The sequence below is a fragment of the Fundulus heteroclitus genome, chromosome 19 (assembly GCF_011125445.2).
Source record: "Fundulus heteroclitus isolate FHET01 chromosome 19, MU-UCD_Fhet_4.1, whole genome shotgun sequence".
NCBI classification, from domain to species: domain Eukaryota; kingdom Metazoa; phylum Chordata; class Actinopteri; order Cyprinodontiformes; family Fundulidae; genus Fundulus; species Fundulus heteroclitus.
Window position 1 is genome coordinate 21,106,884 of NC_046379.1, and position 20,535 is coordinate 21,127,418.

At 38.9% G+C, this 20,535-nt stretch overlaps 1 protein-coding gene across 3 annotated transcripts; it reads right to left on the minus strand.

The window, feature by feature from the left end:
* Window positions 1-467: 467 nt before the first annotated feature.
* zgc:101744 (HVA22/TB2/DP1 family protein) lies at window positions 468-13,865 on the minus strand. 3 transcript variants are annotated; one of them, XM_012852601.3, is made up of 6 exons: window positions 13,725-13,864; window positions 13,475-13,607; window positions 8,538-8,631; window positions 6,847-6,985; window positions 3,885-4,053; window positions 468-1,267 (listed from the first exon to the last, which is right to left on the minus strand). In XM_012852601.3, the coding sequence occupies exons 2-6, from the start codon at window positions 13,587-13,589 to the stop codon at window positions 1,230-1,232; spliced, it is 555 nt and encodes a 184-aa protein (XP_012708055.1). In that variant the 5' UTR covers window positions 13,590-13,607; window positions 13,725-13,864; the 3' UTR covers window positions 468-1,229. The 3 variants fall into 3 exon arrangements, with proteins under 3 accessions (XP_012708055.1, XP_036006956.1, XP_036006955.1); XM_036151063.1 differs by lacking the exon at window positions 468-1,267 and adding an exon at window positions 1,972-2,491 and having other exon boundaries at window positions 13,475-13,632; window positions 13,725-13,822; XM_036151062.1 differs by lacking the exon at window positions 468-1,267 and adding an exon at window positions 1,978-2,491 and having other exon boundaries at window positions 13,725-13,865.
* Between the last annotated feature and the right edge of the window lie 6,670 nt (window positions 13,866-20,535).

Here is a 20,535-nt window from a genome sequence, read left to right on the forward strand (position 1 = left end):
CTTGGCTGTCGGAGGTTAAAAGCAAACATATCTTCACAAACAGTTTCCAGATGGGTGCCCTTCAGTCCCTCTGGTCCTGACAGGCCAGCTCCATCCACCATTTTCCAACATGTTACATCCAGCGCACAAACACAAATGGCCTTCCTTTTGGAGGCCCGTCAAGCGTGAATGCAGAGCAAAACAGAAATTAATGCATGGGTAGTTAGGCAGACTGAACGATAGTAAACATACTCAAGGCTGACAGATGAAAAGATCAAGTGGATCCAGGACCTGAAAGACCAGTTTTCCCACAGCTGCATGAGTTAAAACTGATGGAATATCCAAAACTCACTGTTGCTTTAAAAACGAAAAAGAAACACAGAAAGAGCTTTCCAAGTTAGACCTAATTAAATCCCATTTTACAGAGCAACGTATGGACACAGAAAAAGACAGGCCAAATGTGAAAGTTAAGCAACACACAGACACAGTTTTAGCTCATTGGTGTTCTAGTTTTATTTTTATTTAAACCGTGAGAAAATAAATTAAGACTATTTAAAAAGACAGAAGTTTTCCCAGTTGATGTCAAAGATTGGTAATGTTCCCAGTATCTCAAACCAAGTTCAGTCTGGCACACGTAAGAGAGCAAGGAGACGGAGGACATGATTGTCAACGCAACAGAAGGCAGTTTTTAAATATATTCTGGGGCAATGAGCTTTTAAATTAACAAGCAGGGAAGATCCTTAAAAGTTCCTGAGATGTCGCTGATTTACCTCTGAATTTACTAATTAATCAGGGCTATAAAAGGTTCAGATTTATATTATTCATAGTCTAAGTTCAAATGTAGTGCAAGTTGTTAGTCTTCTGGCACAAAACTGATTATATGACAGCTACCTGCAAGTAAACAACAGATTTCTTTTTAAACAACTTTTTCCTCCCAGCTGTCCTTACAACACAACAGAGCTAGATCACAAAACAAAGTCACAGTTTCATTTGACTGTCTTCAACGTACCGATGGCAGTAAAATAATGATGCGTAATCTTTTTATTTTTCAGAAGAGAGAAGCCACAGCCTCCATGAAGTCATGAAGCGAAGGTCGATCAGTCACCCATCTTCAGAAGAGGCCGAAAAAGGCGACACAACAGACACGCACACACAGTCACTCGCTCACACAATCATATTTCATACTCTCCATCTCACACACACACACACACACACACACACACACACACACAAAGCCTTTTTTGCGCCTCTCACTGATCCTTCTCATGGCTCAGAACTTGGTGAACAGCTATAACAAAAACAGAAGAAAGAAAACTAAATTGCAAGAGATTATGTCACACATGGCAGTTTAACAATGTATACACACCAAAAAGTGCTTCTAAAGAAAACATTTATTCAAATATTATTTTATTGTAGTTCAATTTAAAAAGAGTGCAACATATAGAGTCACTACACAGGGAAGTAATTCATTTCAAGAGTTTATTCTTTATTTTCATGATAATGGCTTACAGCTAATTAAAACCCCAAATTCTGTTTCTCTAAAAAAAAAAATAAGGTATATTACACAAGACCAATAAAAAAGATTTTTAAAAGAGACGTCCGCCTACAGAAGAGTAGGTCCATTAGAGCACGGCGACACGGGTTTAAAAAAAAAAATCTGATATTTGACCAAATCCGATTAATTGATTTTTCTTTTCTCTCCCGTTTGCTTCATTAAAACCAGTTACAGAAATCATTCTGGGAGTTGACCTGCATTCAAAGTGCAACTGAATAGAAGCTGTGAAACATGTTTGTAAAGAAAGACGACAGGCCTCGCCATTATTAACAATGAGCTGTAACACTAAATGTTTGCTGCCAGCGGTTTTAAACATCTAAAAAAAGCTTCACTTTACTTGTAACATCAAACTAACTTACAAAAATAACTGAATGAGATAAAGTGCCTCATTTTAGGGTAAAAAAAACCATTTTCCTTTTTAGAGTATTTTGACAACGTATTTTCCTAAACATATATTCAACATTTCATGCAATAAACAATTTCCCCTTTGGGGACTGAAATAGTGCAAAGTTTCATGGAAGCACACAGGAGAGCAATAGCAAAAAAATAAAAAAAGTAAAATAAAATAAAAAACTTGATTCTCCAAAAACTCGATCTTTGTAAACTGCAAATTCTAATTAATCTATAAAATTGGTTTATTGGCCAGCCCTAATGTCCATGTAATGTACAATATTTGCGATGTTTCAGCCTTTTGCATGAGCCACTGCATCAGTGCAGAGCGGCACAGAGGCGCTCAGCCTGGGGCTCTGCAGGGTAAAGGAAGCCCAGCTTGGTTTAATAGCGGCCTGCAGCTCGTCCGCATTGTTGGCTCTGATGTCTCATTTTCCTCTTGACGGTACTCCACAGATTCTCTTTGGGCTTTAGGTCAGGCAAGTTTGCTGGCCAATCAAGCACAACGATACCATGGTCATTAGACCAGGAATGGGTCCTTTTGGCTGTTTGACCAGGTGCCAAGTTCTGCAGGAAAATAAAATCAGCATCATAAAATGGGTCAGCAGGGTTTGGCCTGAAGTGCTCTACAGTTTCCAGCAAGATGGCTGTGCTGCTGTTGGTTTTGATAAAATCCAGTGGAACACCAGCAGATGACAGGCCTCCACAAATCCTTACTGACTGAAAAGTTCACACTGGACACCACGCAGCTTGGATTGTGAGTCTCTCCAGGCTTCCTCCAGACAGGGACCAGGTCAACCAAAAGAAATGCATAATTTTCAGTTTCTCTGAAAAGAGGATTTTGGACCATTAGGGACCAGTCCCATCCATTTCCTCCGTAGTTTAAAGGTATAGTGGAAGGTGTTTCCAGAAATGCAAGCAAGGAACACCAAAGTCCCTTTTTGAATAACTGCGCATGCACAAGACGATCATCCCTGCTCTTCCGCTCCTCAGGGGGATCACATGAAAGAATCTCCCAGATACTCTCTGGTCTTGTTTCTCTCTTCTGAGGCCTTCCTCTTCTTCTCAAAAACTTGTAAGAGTTTTCTTCTTGCGACTGTCAGCCATGTGCAAAGTATACGGTGAGAGCAGCGGAGCTACGATGAACGGCTGAAACCGAAGCTGAGCGATACATAAACACTAGAAGTGTGCATGCGTAGCAAGAGGAAACTAGCAAGGAGCGAGCATGCAGATTGGTGTTAGGCGAGATGGATAAGATGATCCTTGAAGCCGAAAGAAGATCGTCCACTATACCTTTAAGGAAGATGTCAAAGTTCAGACCTTGTGAATCTCCCAAAAACTGTTGAGCAGACTTTTCCTCAGTTTTCCTCAGCTGTAGTTATTGCTGCTTCTTTTGCACCTTTCTCTTCCACTAAACTGTCTAATAAGCAGCTTAGAAACACACTGCAAAAACGGATCTAAAAACAAGTAAAATGTTCTTAAAGTTAGTCTATTTGTCCTCGATTTGAGCCAGTAAATAAGATTATCTGCCAATGGAATGAGTATCTTTACCCCTAAAATAAGATAATTAGACATCCTGCACTTGAAATAAGATGATGGAGATGAATTGTTCCTATTTTAAGAGGAAAAATCTTATTCCATTGGCAAATAGTCTTATTTACCTGCTCAAATCAAGGACAAATACACTTATTTTAAGAAAATTTAACTTGTTTTTAGTTCTGTTTTTGCAGTGCAGCACTTTGAACAGGCAGCCTTTTCAGGCTTACCTTCCCCTATGGACGGTATCCATGTCCTATGATTGTCTGCTGGACAGCTGTCAAAAATCTCTAATTGGTCTTTTTTGAGAAACTGAACTCTGTGTTGATTCTATAGAACATAATTGACTGAGGTAAATTAACACTGAGGATATTCTAATTCACTGAGATGCTGTACTGTGCATATGACGGCGTTAATGACTCACCCTCCTTTGTCACAGTCTCCGTGATGTTCTTGGCCTTGGCAGTCAGATCACTGACGACGGTGTCCATGGTGGCCTGGTGTTTCAGGAAAAAGGGCCGTATCACCCGCTTGTACAAAATGTCAGAGCCGTTCCACGTCACCGGCGCCATGCACCAAATCAGGAACAGACACTGTGGAGAAGGCAGAACAGATCTCAGATAAAGCGTGGCAGGACGCCTCTGTCTGTGTGCTGCATGAACCCAAAGACCTGATGTTACGTCCATTTGGTGGAAGAAATAAAATGAAGGGACAGGATCAAGGATATACAGAATTAGGGATCCTCTTGTACTCTTGCCAAAAAAAAAATGGCAAGAGCACAAGAGTACAAAAAAATGACTTCTATAAAATGGTTTAAAAGGAAACAAGGGAACTGTAAAGAAAAGGGCATCTAAGATGAAACAGAACGGCGGCATGCTACAATGTGCTTTTATGCTGCATCGTTACCCCACAGTAAAGGACAGAACATTCCTCCTGATCCTTTCTTTTCTGAATTAAATTTATGAGCTCATGGTCATTTCAACAAAGTCAAGCAAAATGCTAAGCTAAACACCACTAACGGCATCTTAACAGCACTTTGAATAAACAAAAGCAGGACATGCCATTTGGCATCATAACAGCTTGCCACTTTGCTGAAGCATCCAGAAAAAAAAGCTGTAGCTCACATAAAAATCTGAAATAAGGAAAAGTGTACAACAGCAACAAAAATGGGACATCTAGTAAAAGCTGAAAAGTAACTACAGAAGAACTGGAAAAGCATTTTCCTTTTAGAACAACCTTTTTGGCCTGCTTGGGTGGTATGGTGTAAAAAAAAAGGGATGCAACAGAAGATAAACTGTCCACATTTTAAAATATCTCCTAGTAAAATTGTCTTCATACAGTTAAACACAGGCTGTAAAGTGTGAATAAATGTAAATAATTTACAGTAAATATCTTATCAGACTTACCAATGCTTAATGCATGTCCTATTGAAAGATTTAAAGGAAAAGTCCGGTCACAATCAGAATTCATACTTCTGAAAGTACTTTAAATATAAAATTATTACATATATTTCAATAAATGATAAGTTTTTTTTAATTAAGAGTAATTTTCATTTGAATGTCCTTTAGTGTAGGCATCCATCTTGGAGAAGAGCAGTACTGCCACCTCCCAGTTTGTGACGTCAGGTTGCGAGATCGGCTGTTGACCAAGTCCCAATGCCCCATCTGTCCCCTTGTAAATGAATACCCGTTTTCATGCCGAAATATTGTTTTTTGACTCTTAAACAAAGTTAGACATGATATTAAACATTTAAATTTAAAGTAATACAAATTTTACATTTTAGAGACATAAAAAGACAACAAATAAGCATTCAAGTATGGTTTATGGGTTGGGTTCTGCAATGTTATAAGATGAGTATAAAACTCATCCCATCTAAAAACCAATCTCTGCTCAAAATGGTGATTAGCCAAATCTACTTTCATCGGTTATCATCAGTTATTGCAGCCGTAAACTGCAGAAAATACGGGCAGATCGGCTCCTTCTTAGTTTACCCTCTGCTCCTGTCAGGATGAGCTCCAGTGCGTTATGAGGCGGAGGGATATTTCAGCGTCACTTATTTTAGAGCCTAAACAATCAACTTCACTTTCAGAAACAAGCTCAAAAAACTTCAACCCGCAACTCATGAAATTTACAAGCGACATTAGGAAAAAGACTAAAGTTCGCATAAAATAAGAGGGATTCGCAGCAGTTAGCACTCTTTCCAAGTGTGTCGTATCCCTCCGCCGCTCTGGTCGGGTAACCAAACGTTCCAGGCAAATTCTACATTATAAAAAGGAAAACCTACTGAAAAGTCTCACTCTCATGTCATCTTGAAGACATTCTTCTATGAAATGTTGGCTACAGTCGACGCTTTTTTTTTATTTGGTCAGAAGTTCAATGGCAAATCCTCCCTTTTCAAATTGGCAATCCAACAAAAGAGCCCATGGTGGATCATGAATTGAAAAAGGTGAAAAAACTAATGTTTTTTTCCACTTTTACCCGATGTATTGTTACATCCAGCTGCCATGCACGTGGACATTGTTGCTTCAACAATAGCTCCCGCAAATTTAAATGGTGAAGTCCTCTGGAAATCCGAAATAATTGTTGTTGATTGCAGCTGTGTACAACAGCTCCTATTGAATTAGCTTGTGAAGCGTAGTGCCTTACCGCAATATTACGTCACAGGATGTGATGTCTTATATGATGTCCCATATTTGGGCAAAAATGGCCACCCCCGGATAGAGTGATCGAGACGACAATTTATGCTTTTATTTTCTTATTAACTCTAAATTCATTAAATCACCCCTTATTCAGTAATATCTTTGCAGATATACGACGTGAAATCGGGTTTTAAATCCGAGGGTAGGATTGGACACAAGTGAGTTGAGCATTCATGGCTCTCTGAGCAGCACTGCCTGCTTTCTCATTCCCAGGAAATCCAACACGCCCTGGAACCAAACATAATATTCAAACTCTACCGTTTTAAAAATTTCCAGCATCCTTAACAGGATGGGAATATCAGCGCAAAGATCCCAGGGCCTGAAAGCCTGGGGTTTAATCTGTGGAAATTCAAAATTCTGCAGAATAATCCTTTAAAGAAGCCTAAGGGCTAAAAACAAAGCATTAGCTTCTGCTGTGAACACAGAACATAACCCTGGAATTCACCGACCACCTTGAGCGTGACCCGATACGAATACTGCTGAAACATCGGCTCACTAACTCTGTTTGTGGGTTTGCTTTTTTCCTAATATATAACAATTTATTGACCGTTTTGGATCACAAACATCTGTTTGCTTATTGATCCCTGAAACGAGAGATTTTCCCCAACAATAATGACTCAAAGATGCTTTCTAAAAGAACAAACTTTGTAAGCTAGGAGCACAGCAAGAAACGGGGCATCAACTCACCTTGCTAGCATAGTAAAAGGGGAACCAGGAGAGGAAGATGTCAGAGAAGGACTCAACAATGCTGAACAGCCCATAAACAACCCAGTAGGTCAGCCACTGGGTGTCGTCCTCCTTGATGTTGCTCTCTATGGCCTTGATGCTGAAGGAACAGAACGACAGCGTTTAATCCAGGAAAATGAAGAGATCACAAAGTGATGGTTCTAATCCTGGGGTGTGGCGCTTTGTATACAAAACATTCTGATTTATATTGTTAAAATCTTAGAGACATGTATGCAAATGACTAAACTTTCTCACTTTCACTTATGAGCCCAGGTGATCTATTGCTCGCCTATCAAGGTTGGAAATGGAACAAGATCTTAGGATAAAATGTTCCAATGTTTCCAACAGAGAAAGACTGTCAGGAATTGCTTTTCAGGTACTATCAAAACTACCGACTCAAAAAAAAAAAAATGCGATATACCACAGCTGACTAATAATGTTGAAGTTGTTATTTATTTTGGAGCCTCAACATTGTAGTTCAAAATCTAATGTACTAAAGCTATACTACAAACTATATTGTGATGTGTTCAAGTTCTTTATAATACGTTTTTATTATATGTTAAAATAGTATTTCACTTGCAAAGGGGGGGGGGGACAATTTCTTGGCTTTTTTAGGCTGTAAATACGATGCTGAAGTTTTGTCATACACAGGATCAGTGAAGTTCCATTTAAATGTTCAAGAAATATGGGCAGTATTTTAATATCACCATTTCAAATTCATACAAATAGACTAAACCTGAGCTTGAAAAATATACACTAAACAGACTTAATATAGAGTATTAATTTCTGTAACCTCCACTCAATGTATGGAAACAGAAATGGCACCAATTTCTGGTACAATCAGGTTCGCTGGTGTCCATCTCCAGCTGTCAGTGAGCGAGAGGCGGGGTCCATCATGGACCGGGCGCCAGCCCATCACAGGGCAACGCAAGGAAACAACATTGCACGTGAGCGTGCCCCTCTAAAAGCTAATAGTCAACAAATCATGCATTCCTAAACGTTGCTTGAAACATTGACGTTGCATTAACATTGAACACACATATGTTTTAATTATTGTGCAGACCTAATGGAGACAATCAACCAGACTGACCATTTTAATTTGTTGATATAGGCCTAAAACAGAGATAAATTAATTATAGCTAAATGTACAGCTTTGCACACTATAAGATTACCGTTACATTAATACTGAGACATCTGCATAACTTCCACCTTACACTGATTAAATGACACCCACTTATTTTTTTTTAAAGCTACTTAATTTCCTTTTACTCCAACTGAAATCTCTATATGTAGCCACATTAAAGTAAACGTGCTAGACAGCCCAGCAATGCGGTCATACATTTCCAACTCATGTTCCCTTTTTAATGCAACAACAAAAAAACCTAATTAACAAGACAAGGTTACCCTACAAAATATTTAGAATTGTCTGATGGTTTTATTCTATGTTGATTTGCCAGCTACACAGCTCTGATTACTGAGAAAACAGCTGACAGGAAAGGCACGTTTAAAAAAAAAAAAAAACTAAAAATCAGCAAACAAAACTATTTGAACGGCTTACATTTTCTCTGAAAAATAAAAAATAAAAATCAGAGAAAACGTAAGAGCTTTGGTGCTTTGTTGAGACACCAGCGTAAAGCTGGCGCTATACATACGAGAAATAGGCAGGATAGATGAATCCGATCAGGTTGCAGAGAAGCGAGGCTCCATATCCAAACAGAAGGTAGAGGGCGACGAAACCAAGAACACCTGCAGAGGAAGAAAGATGAGAGCAGGGGGCGGGGCAGGAAGAGGAAGATATCCAGTTACACTCCAGAGACTGTGTTGAGGCGTGTTATTTAGTCAAATCATAGGCTGGAAGGCCAGCAGATTACCAGGACTAGGAGCAGGGCTGAACTAAAGCCAAACAAACAACCTGTCAACACATTAATATCTGAACCTACATGCCTAATGTAAGCAGTCAAGCAGTACTATATTCAACCTAAACCCCAGTTTGTAAACATAACTTTGTAGCTAAACTGTCATTAACAGTGCAATGATAAATGGCAGAATGGTAAACTGAAATACCTCTCTTTGCCATAACAGACTGATTTCTTCAGACTGTTCAATCTTCTGTTTCTAAATGGTTATGATTTAAAAAGTATATATATTATTTTGAAACTCTCAGGTAAAAGGTGTTCTGTTGGAACTTTAACTGCAAACCTGTAATCTTTTAAAAAACAGCCAATCATGTTGCTAATGGCACAAATTTATGCAAGAAGCCACTGCTGTCATACAATTATTCAAATGGCTCAAAAGCCATAAACATGCAGTGACAGCCTCCGATACCATTGGCTGCTCTTTACATCTCATTTGTTTGTTGCTGTTCATAAACAAATGTCTATACAAATGCCAGGATCACCAGCTCTTCGTGATAAAGACAAAACCTGAAACAAAAAGGTGCAAAGCTGGGCCGGCTCATGTACACAAACACTCCAGTCTGCAGGAATCAAAGAAGTGTTGATGAGCAGGGATGGGTAACCGTAAAGGTTTTAGCGATATTTATCCGGTATTTTATCGGTACCATTATCTATACTTTAGTCACTTCTCCTTCCAGTTACACAGAATCAAATTTCATCCAAATGTCTTTTTTGAGCATCTTAGAAATTTTGTTTGCGCCATACCAGACTTTTTTGAAGAACAAAATGCCAAAGGGAGTAAATTTGTACCACCTTTAGGACATTTCATCTAGTTTTTTCATCTTTCTAATGGTCTGGAATCAAACGTGCTGGATTTGGTCATGATGGCAGCCTCTCAGAAATGTTCAATTTAAACAAGTCTGCTTTATCTTGGACAGGAGTGAAGAACTACTGTCCCCCAGGACCATTGTCCTGCAACTGTTTTTGAAATAAATAAGTCACTAGTGGGACTCTGAGGAGGCTCGACATGCTTTGAGGGTTCATACTTCCCTCAGCGCCGACTCACAGGCACACAACAGCTGCTACCTCACCATGTAAATATAGTTTTTAAAGCAGTCTTTTTTTTGTCTCTGAAACTGTTGCAGTAAACTAAAGCCCTGAATTTGATTCACACACAGCTTCAATCACTTATTCACCTCATTCACTTTGCCTCTGAAAACTGTCTTTTTGGTACAGTTTGTTTTATGTAGTGTGGATTCAGGCAATATATTGCAATTCATAAGTCATTTTATAAAAAATGTCATTTTAAGTACAAGAACACATTTAATCACTATTTTTAATAACTTTTTTGTGTTGGCAAAAGCTCTCCTAAAGCTTATGTTCCAAATGTATGAATAACTATGCAAATAAGATGATGACACCTGTAAGAAAAAAAAAAAAAAAAAAAAATTCACGGTTAAAAAAAGAAAAAAAAATCCTAGAGGAAACCCTGAGGAGGAAATTCAGCCTTTGAATGAATGCATGTGGGACCAAGTAGCAGTACACCTACCCTTATAGACTGGAGATTGACGCTCCAGCTCTAGCAAACTTACAATACTGTTTATTTTTGTGAACTGCAAACCCTAATGCCTTTATTTGAAACTGGTACAATCCTTTTGACAGCAGTTCTTTCACATAAGCTGTGTTGCTTCGCACAAACCTGGAGATGGGGAAACTAGCTATAATTCGGTGATTGGTGCATCTATCAAAGTTTTAGATTCCAATCTAAAGTCCAGGTGGTGACAAACATACAAAACCAGCCCAGCCCCCTGAGGCGGTTGAAATCGAGCAGCAGAAACATGAAGTTCAGAAACAAAGGCTACCAACTGTCAGTCGTCTGGCTGCAGGCAAAGCAGGGAAGACCGTCTGTCAGCACATTCATCTTCACACCTCCAGGTACCAAAGTGGCTGGCCTGAACTAATCTTCCTCCGCTTTCTTACCTTCTTCTCCCGATTCGTCATTTGAAAAGGGGAAAATACCGTCGTAAGATAAAAAGAGTAGTAGTTAGACATGAGGCCTTATCAGATTCCAGTTAGTACAAGTCCAAAATGTTACAGACATATCAAATGAAAGATCTTCCAGCTAACAACTTAGCAGGGAAATGAACGAGGCATTTCTCTACGTCCTGCTAAACACCAGCTAGTGACGAGGTGAGAGGTACCTGATAACGATGATGAGTATTTGCTTAGTAAGCCAGTTAGCTGAGGAGTGTGCCACGATAACATATTTCAATTTATAGATTTCAAATCACTGGAACTATAAAGGTGAGCATTGAAAGGGCCAAGGAGCTATAAAGTATCTGTTCTACATAACTGATTACAAACAGATCACTAAACTTTAGCATAACTAAAAAAAAAAAAAAAAATAGAAAAAAAGTGACAGAAGGTGAAATGGAAAGGGCGTCAAAAGGTGCTCTAGTTTAGCATGTTTTTCTCATATGAGGATGAATATGTGGATTCCCAAAGACTATATATCCCAGTCGTTCAGAGTCACAATATTTTTAAAATCCTCTATAAAATTGTGTTCTGATCAAAAAGGATTTACTAAGCTGGTTTCTAAAACTTTTGAAACTATCAACAATGTTAGAAATTCTTTTTACATTTCTCAGTGAAGTTTACCTTAAGTGCAATTTTTAAATATCAAACTCTGTATTTATTACAAACAAACAATTTTGATAATCTTTTAAAGCTTGTAGTTTGACCCTTTGTCTTCTCCCATCTGGTGCCAATAATTAGTGCTCTAAAAGCTTATACCGGAAAACAGTTAATGGAAAAGCATTTTTTCCCCTCCTGAGAGTACTCGGTGCAACAGAAGTTATAGAAAACACACTTCATGTGGGTAGGCTGCCATCATCAGGCTTAACCCGGGTCCACTTCTCCATATTTTCACTTCCCTGAAATGCTATTTTGATATCACTGTAATCAATGAGAACTCATCCAGTAGAAAGAAGGTAGTCTCAGTTTCTATGTTGGTTACATCTAAGCCACGTCCTAAGACTTTGCAGCTAAAACCTAATTTAAGTCTAACATCCACAGCTAACTCCACCCCTATCTACAGCTCAGTCTTTTTTAAGTCCAACTTTGGAGTCAATTTAATCCTTGTCCCTCAGTTTAACAAGCAAATCATGAGAAATTGCAGAATTTCAAATGGATGTGATCCAACACCACGTGGGGTTTCTACAAGCGTTGTTTTCCCCCCCACCCTACTTATGAATGTTCACAACGAAAAAGCAGTGCCAGATCAAAATGTTTGCGGTTATACTGCAGCTTCCTGTCTACAAGTCCAACATTTATGAAGATGGAGGAACCTATTTTTGTTCATTTTGTCTGCATGCGATTGAGTGAAACTGCCAGAAAACACGTGGCACAAGTCAAATTATCAAAAAAAAGTCCTTTGCAAATAAAACAAAGTTAAAACAAAATTAAGCGAAGTGGTGTCAGAACATTACGATACCTTCGAATGCCCTTTAAATTAGGCAGAGTTAGACATTTAGCAACCGTTTTTGTTTTCTTGTTTGTTTGTTTGCAATTTCAGTAACTAAAGCTTTCTCTAGAAATGTTTCATCTAAAACTGCACCAAAGTGTTGCTTCTGAACATCATATGACTTGTTTCTTCATTATTACCAATAGAGTGGCTCAGTTGGCGTGCGGTCTTCCCCTCATGCTCATTTCCTGCTTCTTTGTGGCCACAGGCGCACGCATGCCATGCGTAGAGCACCCCATTAGAGACATCAAACTTTTCAAAATGGTAAAATAGGTTTATGTGCCTATTGGGCTTTGAAAAAAAAAAAAAAAAAACTCACTGCCCACAGATGACATTGATGAAAAAAAATATGTGAATTTGCAATCGATGTGTAAACTCTAGGTAGTTTCATTACCCTGGAATGAGTACTGCTCAAGTTCACACAATTAAAACACACAAAGTTGTTTGCAGACGTGCTTTTGATCCATGTCTTAAACAGTGCAGCTGGCTCCCCGCCACCCTCTGCAGACAACCAGTTCAGATCGGCTGCGACCTTAAACCCGGTGATTTGAATGTATACCAATGCACTTTTGCCAACACCCATCTTATTTCATAGCATTTGAATAAAAGTGGTGGTTCTGAATGTAGGTCACCCCGGCTCGACACGTTTCCTGCAGCTGCAGACAAAGACCTGCACTGTGGTGTCTGGCTGGCATGTTATTGACTCCTGCTGTGCATATTGATTCAATTGAGCCCTGTCAAAACACCAACTCCCAAAAAGCTAATGGGTGGAGGAGCTTGTAGCTGAATGTCGTCCTCTAGGATATCCCCTTCCATTTCTGCCCTGCAGTTGGTATTTCAGGACGGATATAAATACTCCACCACCAGTGCCCAGCTGCTGGTGCATTTGGGATATTATCAGCAGTTCTCTCAAAAGCAACATTTAAAGCTTTAGAAAACAGCATTAACGTTTGAGCAGGATGAACTTTGGTACAAAAAGCCTGGGAGGGACAATAAAGTATGCTAGTCAGCAGCCGCCTGTTGCAGCTGGAGCGGCGAATTATCAGCTGGATTAGATAACGCTGGCCTTCAATGGTCAGCGCTGTTCTTAAAGCAAAGTAGTTTACGTCTTAACCGTGTTAGAGTGCGTTTGGAAAGCGGGGAACCCGTGACTCTTGAGCCGTAAACGTACCCAAAGTGATGTATTCTCGTTTCACTCCCGTTTTTTGCTCCAGCACCGCCAACTGGTCCGTCACAAAGTTCTTCTCGTGGAGCAGCGTCACGAAGCGCTCCTTCAGCTGAGTCATTTTTGCCCGTCCTCGAGCCTGTGCCCAACACAAAAGCAGCACACTGAGCACAGCAAACAAAAACCAAAGTTACACGGGCCGATACTCGACCAAAAAGTTAGCAAAAGAGAAAAGGTATTTATTTTATTCACCAACCTTTTTGGCTTTGGTAACTTGCCCGAAAAGTGGCAGGAAAAATGCCAACCGCCCACTGGGTCCAGCGAAAGAGTTGTGAGGAGGACGCAGGAGGGGGGAGGAGTTTGAAATGACGCCGCTGACCAATCAGAGCGCACCTCTGAGTAACGTTCAGCGTATCAGTTGATGAAATCAAACGGTTTTTTGTCACTGCGGGCTTTGGAGGTATGGAGGACCAATCCTATGGAGGCAGACTGCGGAATATACTGCCCAGATGCAGGGCTGCCACAAGGTTGTATGGGGCCTAGGGCAGCATTTAATGCGCGGGCCCCTCATTATGTAAGAAATCATCCAACATTAGCAGTGTTTTGATACAGATCTGGTGGAATATTTTGGTCAAACCTCACTGTCAACATGAAAGCTGGGATATTTAGACAGGGCAAACTTGATGTCCAGTTGCTAAGCAGGAAACTTCACCTCTTATCTGCAAACCTGACAACTAAAGACGCATCAAGCAATGATGATGATGGCGGCGGCGGCAACAACAGCAGGAGCGTATCATTTTGACAATGCCTCTTCTCGGACAAAACCTGATGTCTATAACACTACCTGCGGTAAAGTGATTGTGGAAGATGAGTTTTTACATTTTATCTCTGTTAAGATAAAAACACTGCCGCATGATGACATTGTTTTGTTGGCTACAAACAATTTTTCATCTGACTGGATTGAAGAATCCAAACGACTCCTATATGAACTGTGCCCAACCAAGCAGCGTAACATCAAACATAAGGGAGCGCAGAAAGACGTAAATAATGTAAAGGACTGTTTGAAGTTGTTAAACGAGCGTGGTGAGAATATTCCCCGTTTTGTTTCGCACTACCTGGACGACCTTCCACCTGTTGGTTTCGGCAACATTGATGCCTCGGCCCTGCTTGGTAGAATGGAGCGTCTAAGCCAGGAAGTCTCTGTACTAAGAGGAGCTATGGAAGCTCAGGCTTCTGTGAGTGAAAATCTTGGACGAGCGACGGTGGATCTGGAGCGCCGGCTGACGAATATTGAACCACCACCTCATGAATCCAGTCGGGCTAATGAACCCGTGCATGGATCGACGCAGGCTGAGGCGGAATTGGAAGAGCTACGTGGGAAAGACGCTAAACCGCAGCAACCAGAAGACGCCTCCAATCAACAAGTCCTGTCTCCGGCTTGGAGTACTGTTTTGAGGAAAGGGAAGCAGAAGCCCCAGAAACCCTTGAAGGGAGCAGTATCATTGGAACATGGAACACAAAACCGTCAAAAGCGGGAGCAGCGCAAAGGAGGAATTATTGGCACTGACATAGCGGCTAATATCCCAGTGGTTAGAACCAAGCTGGTAAGTGTCTTTGCTACGAAATTCTCTCCCGACCTTGATGTTGATACTCTGAGTGCCTACCTAACTGAGAAACTGGGCAAATCGGTGACATGCAGGAAGATAGATTCGATGCGTAACCGATTTAGCTCGTTTCATATAACTGCAGAGTGCTCGGAAGTTGCTGAAATATACGATCCTAAACTCTGGCCATTGGGTGTGTATGTGCGTCGCTACTTTGAGGCGCGCAGACCAAAAAACGACAGCATCCGTTTGGCTCATATGTCAGAGACTGGTAGACTGCAGCAAGACAACGTACCTGCATCTGTAACACCGCAGATGAGCAACGGCCACGCAGATCCCGATAAATAAATGACTGGTATTAATATTGTGTCATATAATGCGCGAGGTCTGCGTGTTGGACACAGTGAAACAGACAGAGCGCGTCGCCTTGTGGTGGACAAATTACTGGAGACTTGTGATATACTGTGTGTGCAGGAGACATTCTTAGCTAAACAGGACCTGGAGAAGTTGAATTGCATACACAAAGAATTTTACGGCGCTGGTGAATCCACTACCGACCTTAGCACCAGAATAATTCGGGGAAGGATAGCCGGTGGTGTTGCAATATTATGGCACAAAAAATATGATCAACTGGTTGAGGTGATTAGACTGGGTGTGGATTGGGCCATAGGGCTAAAATTTACTTGTGGAGACAAACTTTTTATTGTTTTAAACATATACACACCTTATGAATGTCCTCAAAACGAAGACGAATTTCTTAATAGATTGGCTTTTATTATGTCTTTTATGCAAGATAATCAATCTACTTGTTTTTTTATTGTGGGGGACTTAAATGCAGATGTTACAGATAAACATTCTACATTTGCTTCGCATTTAATGCAATTCTGTCACAGTAATGCCTTAATTCTTTCTAGTAAGGCACTTTTGCCTAGCAACAGTTACACCTATATTAGTGAATCATGGCATACAACTTCCTGGTTAGATCATTGTATCTGTTCAGCTGATGCTCATGATTCCATTCTGGGAATTTGTGTCAATTATGACCTCGCCACTACTGACCATATACCATTCTCCTTATGTGTAAACATGAATTGCATACCTTCTGTTTTGCCTGTAGACTATAATATAAGTACAGGAAAAATAGCATGGGATAACTTGACTGAAAAAGATCTATCAGATTATTGCTATCGAACTAATGATATGTTCAGCAATATATATTTACCAAAGGGAGCAATCTCATGTCGTGATATGAATTGTAAAGACCCTCAACATGGTATTGAGTTATGTACTCTGTATGAGAATGTTGTGAAATCCCTTCTTATCTCAAGTAAGCCACTGCATAAAACCATCTCGCATAGCACCAAGCCGGGTTGGAACGACTATGTAAAAGAACATCATGCAGAGGCCAGAAGGGCTCTTAAAGCATGGGCTGACGCAGGTAAACAGAGACATGGTCCCTTGTTTGAATACAAAAAACAAGCAAATGCTAATTTTAAACATTCTTTAAGAATCATAAGGAGACATGAAAATACTATGAGGTCTGACTCTCTCGCTAGAAAGTTAGGAAATAATAATGTTAAGGACTTCTGGAAAGAAATAAAGAAAGTAAACAACTGTAAAACGTCACTTCCATCTACTATTGATGGTATTACTGGTGTAAAAGAAATCACTCAGTTATGGAAAGAGCACTACAGTGCGCTATTTAATTGTGTCAAAAGCGATATTCCTGACATAGGAAACATTCACAGTAATGAGAATGTGACTGTATCCCCACAAGAAATATATCATACAATTATGACACTGAAAGACAATAAGGCCTGTGGGATGGATAACATTTCCGTTGAGCATTTGAAAAATGCAAGTAAAAAACTCTGTGCATTACTCTCTATGTGTCTTACTAGCTGTCTAGTACATGGTCTGTTACCTAATTCAATGCTATCTGTCATTCTGGTACCTACCATTAAAGATAAAACGGGTAAGATTAGCTCCTTGGATAATTACCGACCCATAGCTTTAGCTAGTAGTTTATCGAAAGTATTTGAAAGAGTCCTTCTAAATAGGCTGGAAGAGTTCTTTTTGACCTCTGAAAATCAATTCGGTTTTAAACCCAAACACGGTACAGACATGTGTATTTTTGTGCTACAGGAGATTTTAGATCTGTATAATTTGCACAACACTACAGTATTTATGTGTTTTATTGATGCTTCTAAAGCATTTGATCGTGTGAACCATCAAAAATTGTTTTGCAAGTTAGAAAACAGAGGTATACCCAAATATCTAATTAGAATAATGGCCTATTGGTATGGCCATCAACTAATGTATGTCAAATGGGGTAACTCATTGTCTGACTCGTTTAATGTTGGTAATGGAGTAAGGCAGGGAAGTATATTGTCCCCTTACCTTTTTAACATTTACATGGATGAACTATCAAGGCGCCTGAATTGTTGTAAAACAGGCTGTGTAGTTGGTGACCGCATAATCAATCACATAATGTATGCGGATGATTTGGTAGTCTTATGCCCATATAGTGCTGGCCTTCAACAATTACTAAGGGTCTGTTCCCAATATGGATGTGATTTTGATGTCAAATACAATGCTAAGAAAAGCAATATCATGATTGTTAGAAGTAGATCAGATAAGCATCTGATAACCCCTGACTTCTCTTTATCTGGCATTGTCCTCAATATACGCAATGAAATTAAATATCTGGGACATTACATAACTGATGACCTATTTGATGATCGTGACATTCGTAGGCAGTATTGCATGATATATGCTCAGGCTAATATTTTGATCAGAAAGTTTGGTATGTGTTCATCCTCTGTGAAGGTAGCTCTTTTTAAAGCTTTTTGCACTTCATTTTACACAGCCCATCTATGGCGAAGATATAAAAAAAGTAGCCTGCACAAACTTTATGTGGCATACAATGATGGCCTGAGGCTCCTACTTAAAGTGCCTAGATGGAGCAGTGCTAGCCACATGTTTGTACATACCGCTGTTCCCACATGTGCAGCTGCACTCAGGAATCTCATGTATAAATGTATGTGTAGATTATCTGTGTCATACAATAATATAATAGTAATTTTAGTGAACCCTGTTTTTAGTACAGTGAGATTTTTCTCAAGATTGTGGAAACATTGGCGTCATCATTTATTTGTGGCTCAGTGACTGTCATTTTATTCCTTGTTTGTCTTTTTCTTTTTTTTATCATTTGTTTTTTACTATGGACCTCTTTTGTGTCTGAAATAAAGATTGATTGATTGATTGATTGATTGATTGATTGATGATTTTCCACTCCACAACTTTTCTAGGGAAGACGAAATGGGATATATATATATATATATATATATATATATATATATATATATATATATATATATATATATATATATATATATATATATATATATATATATATATATGTATACACACACACACACACACACACACATATATATATATATATATATATATATATATATATATATATATATATATATATAGTATGTCAAATCTACAGTAACAGATAATTGCAAAAACACCCCCACATACCACGTCCTCATATGAGTAAAATGCCGTTAAATGACGTATTTATTTACTCTTCTCCAAATCTATCTACTCAGTCTTGTGAACAAAAACGTCTATAATGGGGAGAGGGGGCCGAGTTGAATCGACTGAGGTTAAAATCAAATCAGGCATGATTGGTGATTATTTACTGAGATGTGTTTGCGACCAAATCAAGCTCAAACACAAACAAAAGATTAAACCTGTAGCATCAGATTGCAACTATGGTTACACAACCATCACCAATGAAGATTGCTTGCACTTTTTACAACGTAACCATATTTTAACCTTGTTTAAAAATATTTTTATGTATTTATCCTGAAACCTTGAAATCAAATTTGATGGGTTTCTTTTTTTCAATAAACAAATGGAAACATTTTAAATCTATGTAAAAGTTTAGGCATTTATAGGAGAACCCCTGATGGTTTGAATAAGCTTATGTGTAGTTTGCAAGTAACTTTGGCACGGCTCTGGTAATGTTTATGAATGTGGGGCACAGAAGAAGGACAGGCCCAGTATGAGATTAATGTATGATCTACCCATTGTATAAAAATGTGTGGAGTAGCATATATATATAGTTCACAATTTTTTCACTGTGTACCATGTATTTGGATTTAATTCAGATTTTGTGACCAACAGAAAGTAGTGCATAAATGTGAAGTAGAAGGAAAAATATACAAGTATTTAAATTTTATTTATAAATAAAAATCTGAAAAAAATATGTGGTAGACATTTGTGCTCTCTCTCTCCTTTCTCTGATAACCACTGAATAAAATCTAGTGAAAACTGTTTCCTTCAAAAGGCACCTAAATAGTACATATGATAGTAAATAGTACGTATGATATGTACTATTTACTATCTACTATTTATGTACTACTTTAGCTTTGGCTGTGAGTTTGCTTTTAGTTTGTTGTGGTTTAGTTTGGCCTGTTTTAGATTTGGCTTAGAGTGTTTAAATCATTTTGGTTTTCAACAGATAAAACTTGATCTATTGTAAATTCCTTAAAATAAATAAAGATTAATTGGCTGTTGAAACCAATGAGTCTCACTTCTTTTTTCATTCCACTATGATTTGAGTGTTAATAGCCGTGAAAAACTTAATGATTTGTTGGAGAACTTTGGCTGTAGAGAAAGAGTACCATGAAGAAAGAGGAACACAGCAGACAGGTCAGGGATGACGTTGTGGGGATGTTTAAAACAGGGTCAGGTTGCAAAACAATATTTTAAGCTATGAAAATCTTACTAAACAATGTTTAATCCCTCATCTGAAAACAGAAAGGGTTGTGGCATAAATTCAAACCCAGCAATATATGACTTTAGCTAAACTGATCGGCCATGCAGGGAGAGAATTACTCCCAGAAATAGCCTGAGGCCCAAGAAAACTGTAATCTAATTGAGAATCAAGTGAACTTGAACCAGTTGAACTAGTCAAAGAGTGTAAACGTTAGTTTTGCAAACCAAGTAAAGTCCTTCCCCCGAAGGTTATACAGCTACATTGCTGCAGAAGACGGGTCTATGACTTACTGACTCATGATGGCTGAATACAAATGCATGCCACACTTTTCAGATTATTATCTGTAACTTTTATTCATAACATAGCCAATTGCAATATATACAATTTTCCTTCCATTTCATAGTAACACAGTAATTTTTAACCGTCCATCCATAAAAAAAAACACACAAAACAAAAAGACAAAACCAAATAAAATACATTCATGTTTGTGGTTGAGACAAACAGTGAGAAGATTCAAGAGGTAGAAATATTTTTGCAAGGCACTGCAGGAGGTAAAACAAAGAGCTATTACATGGTGGCTAGAAAGACTTCAACCTGGATATGACTAGTTATGGGTTGTTTTTTGTACCTTTAATCTTATCAGTGTTTTTGATTTAAATGTTAAA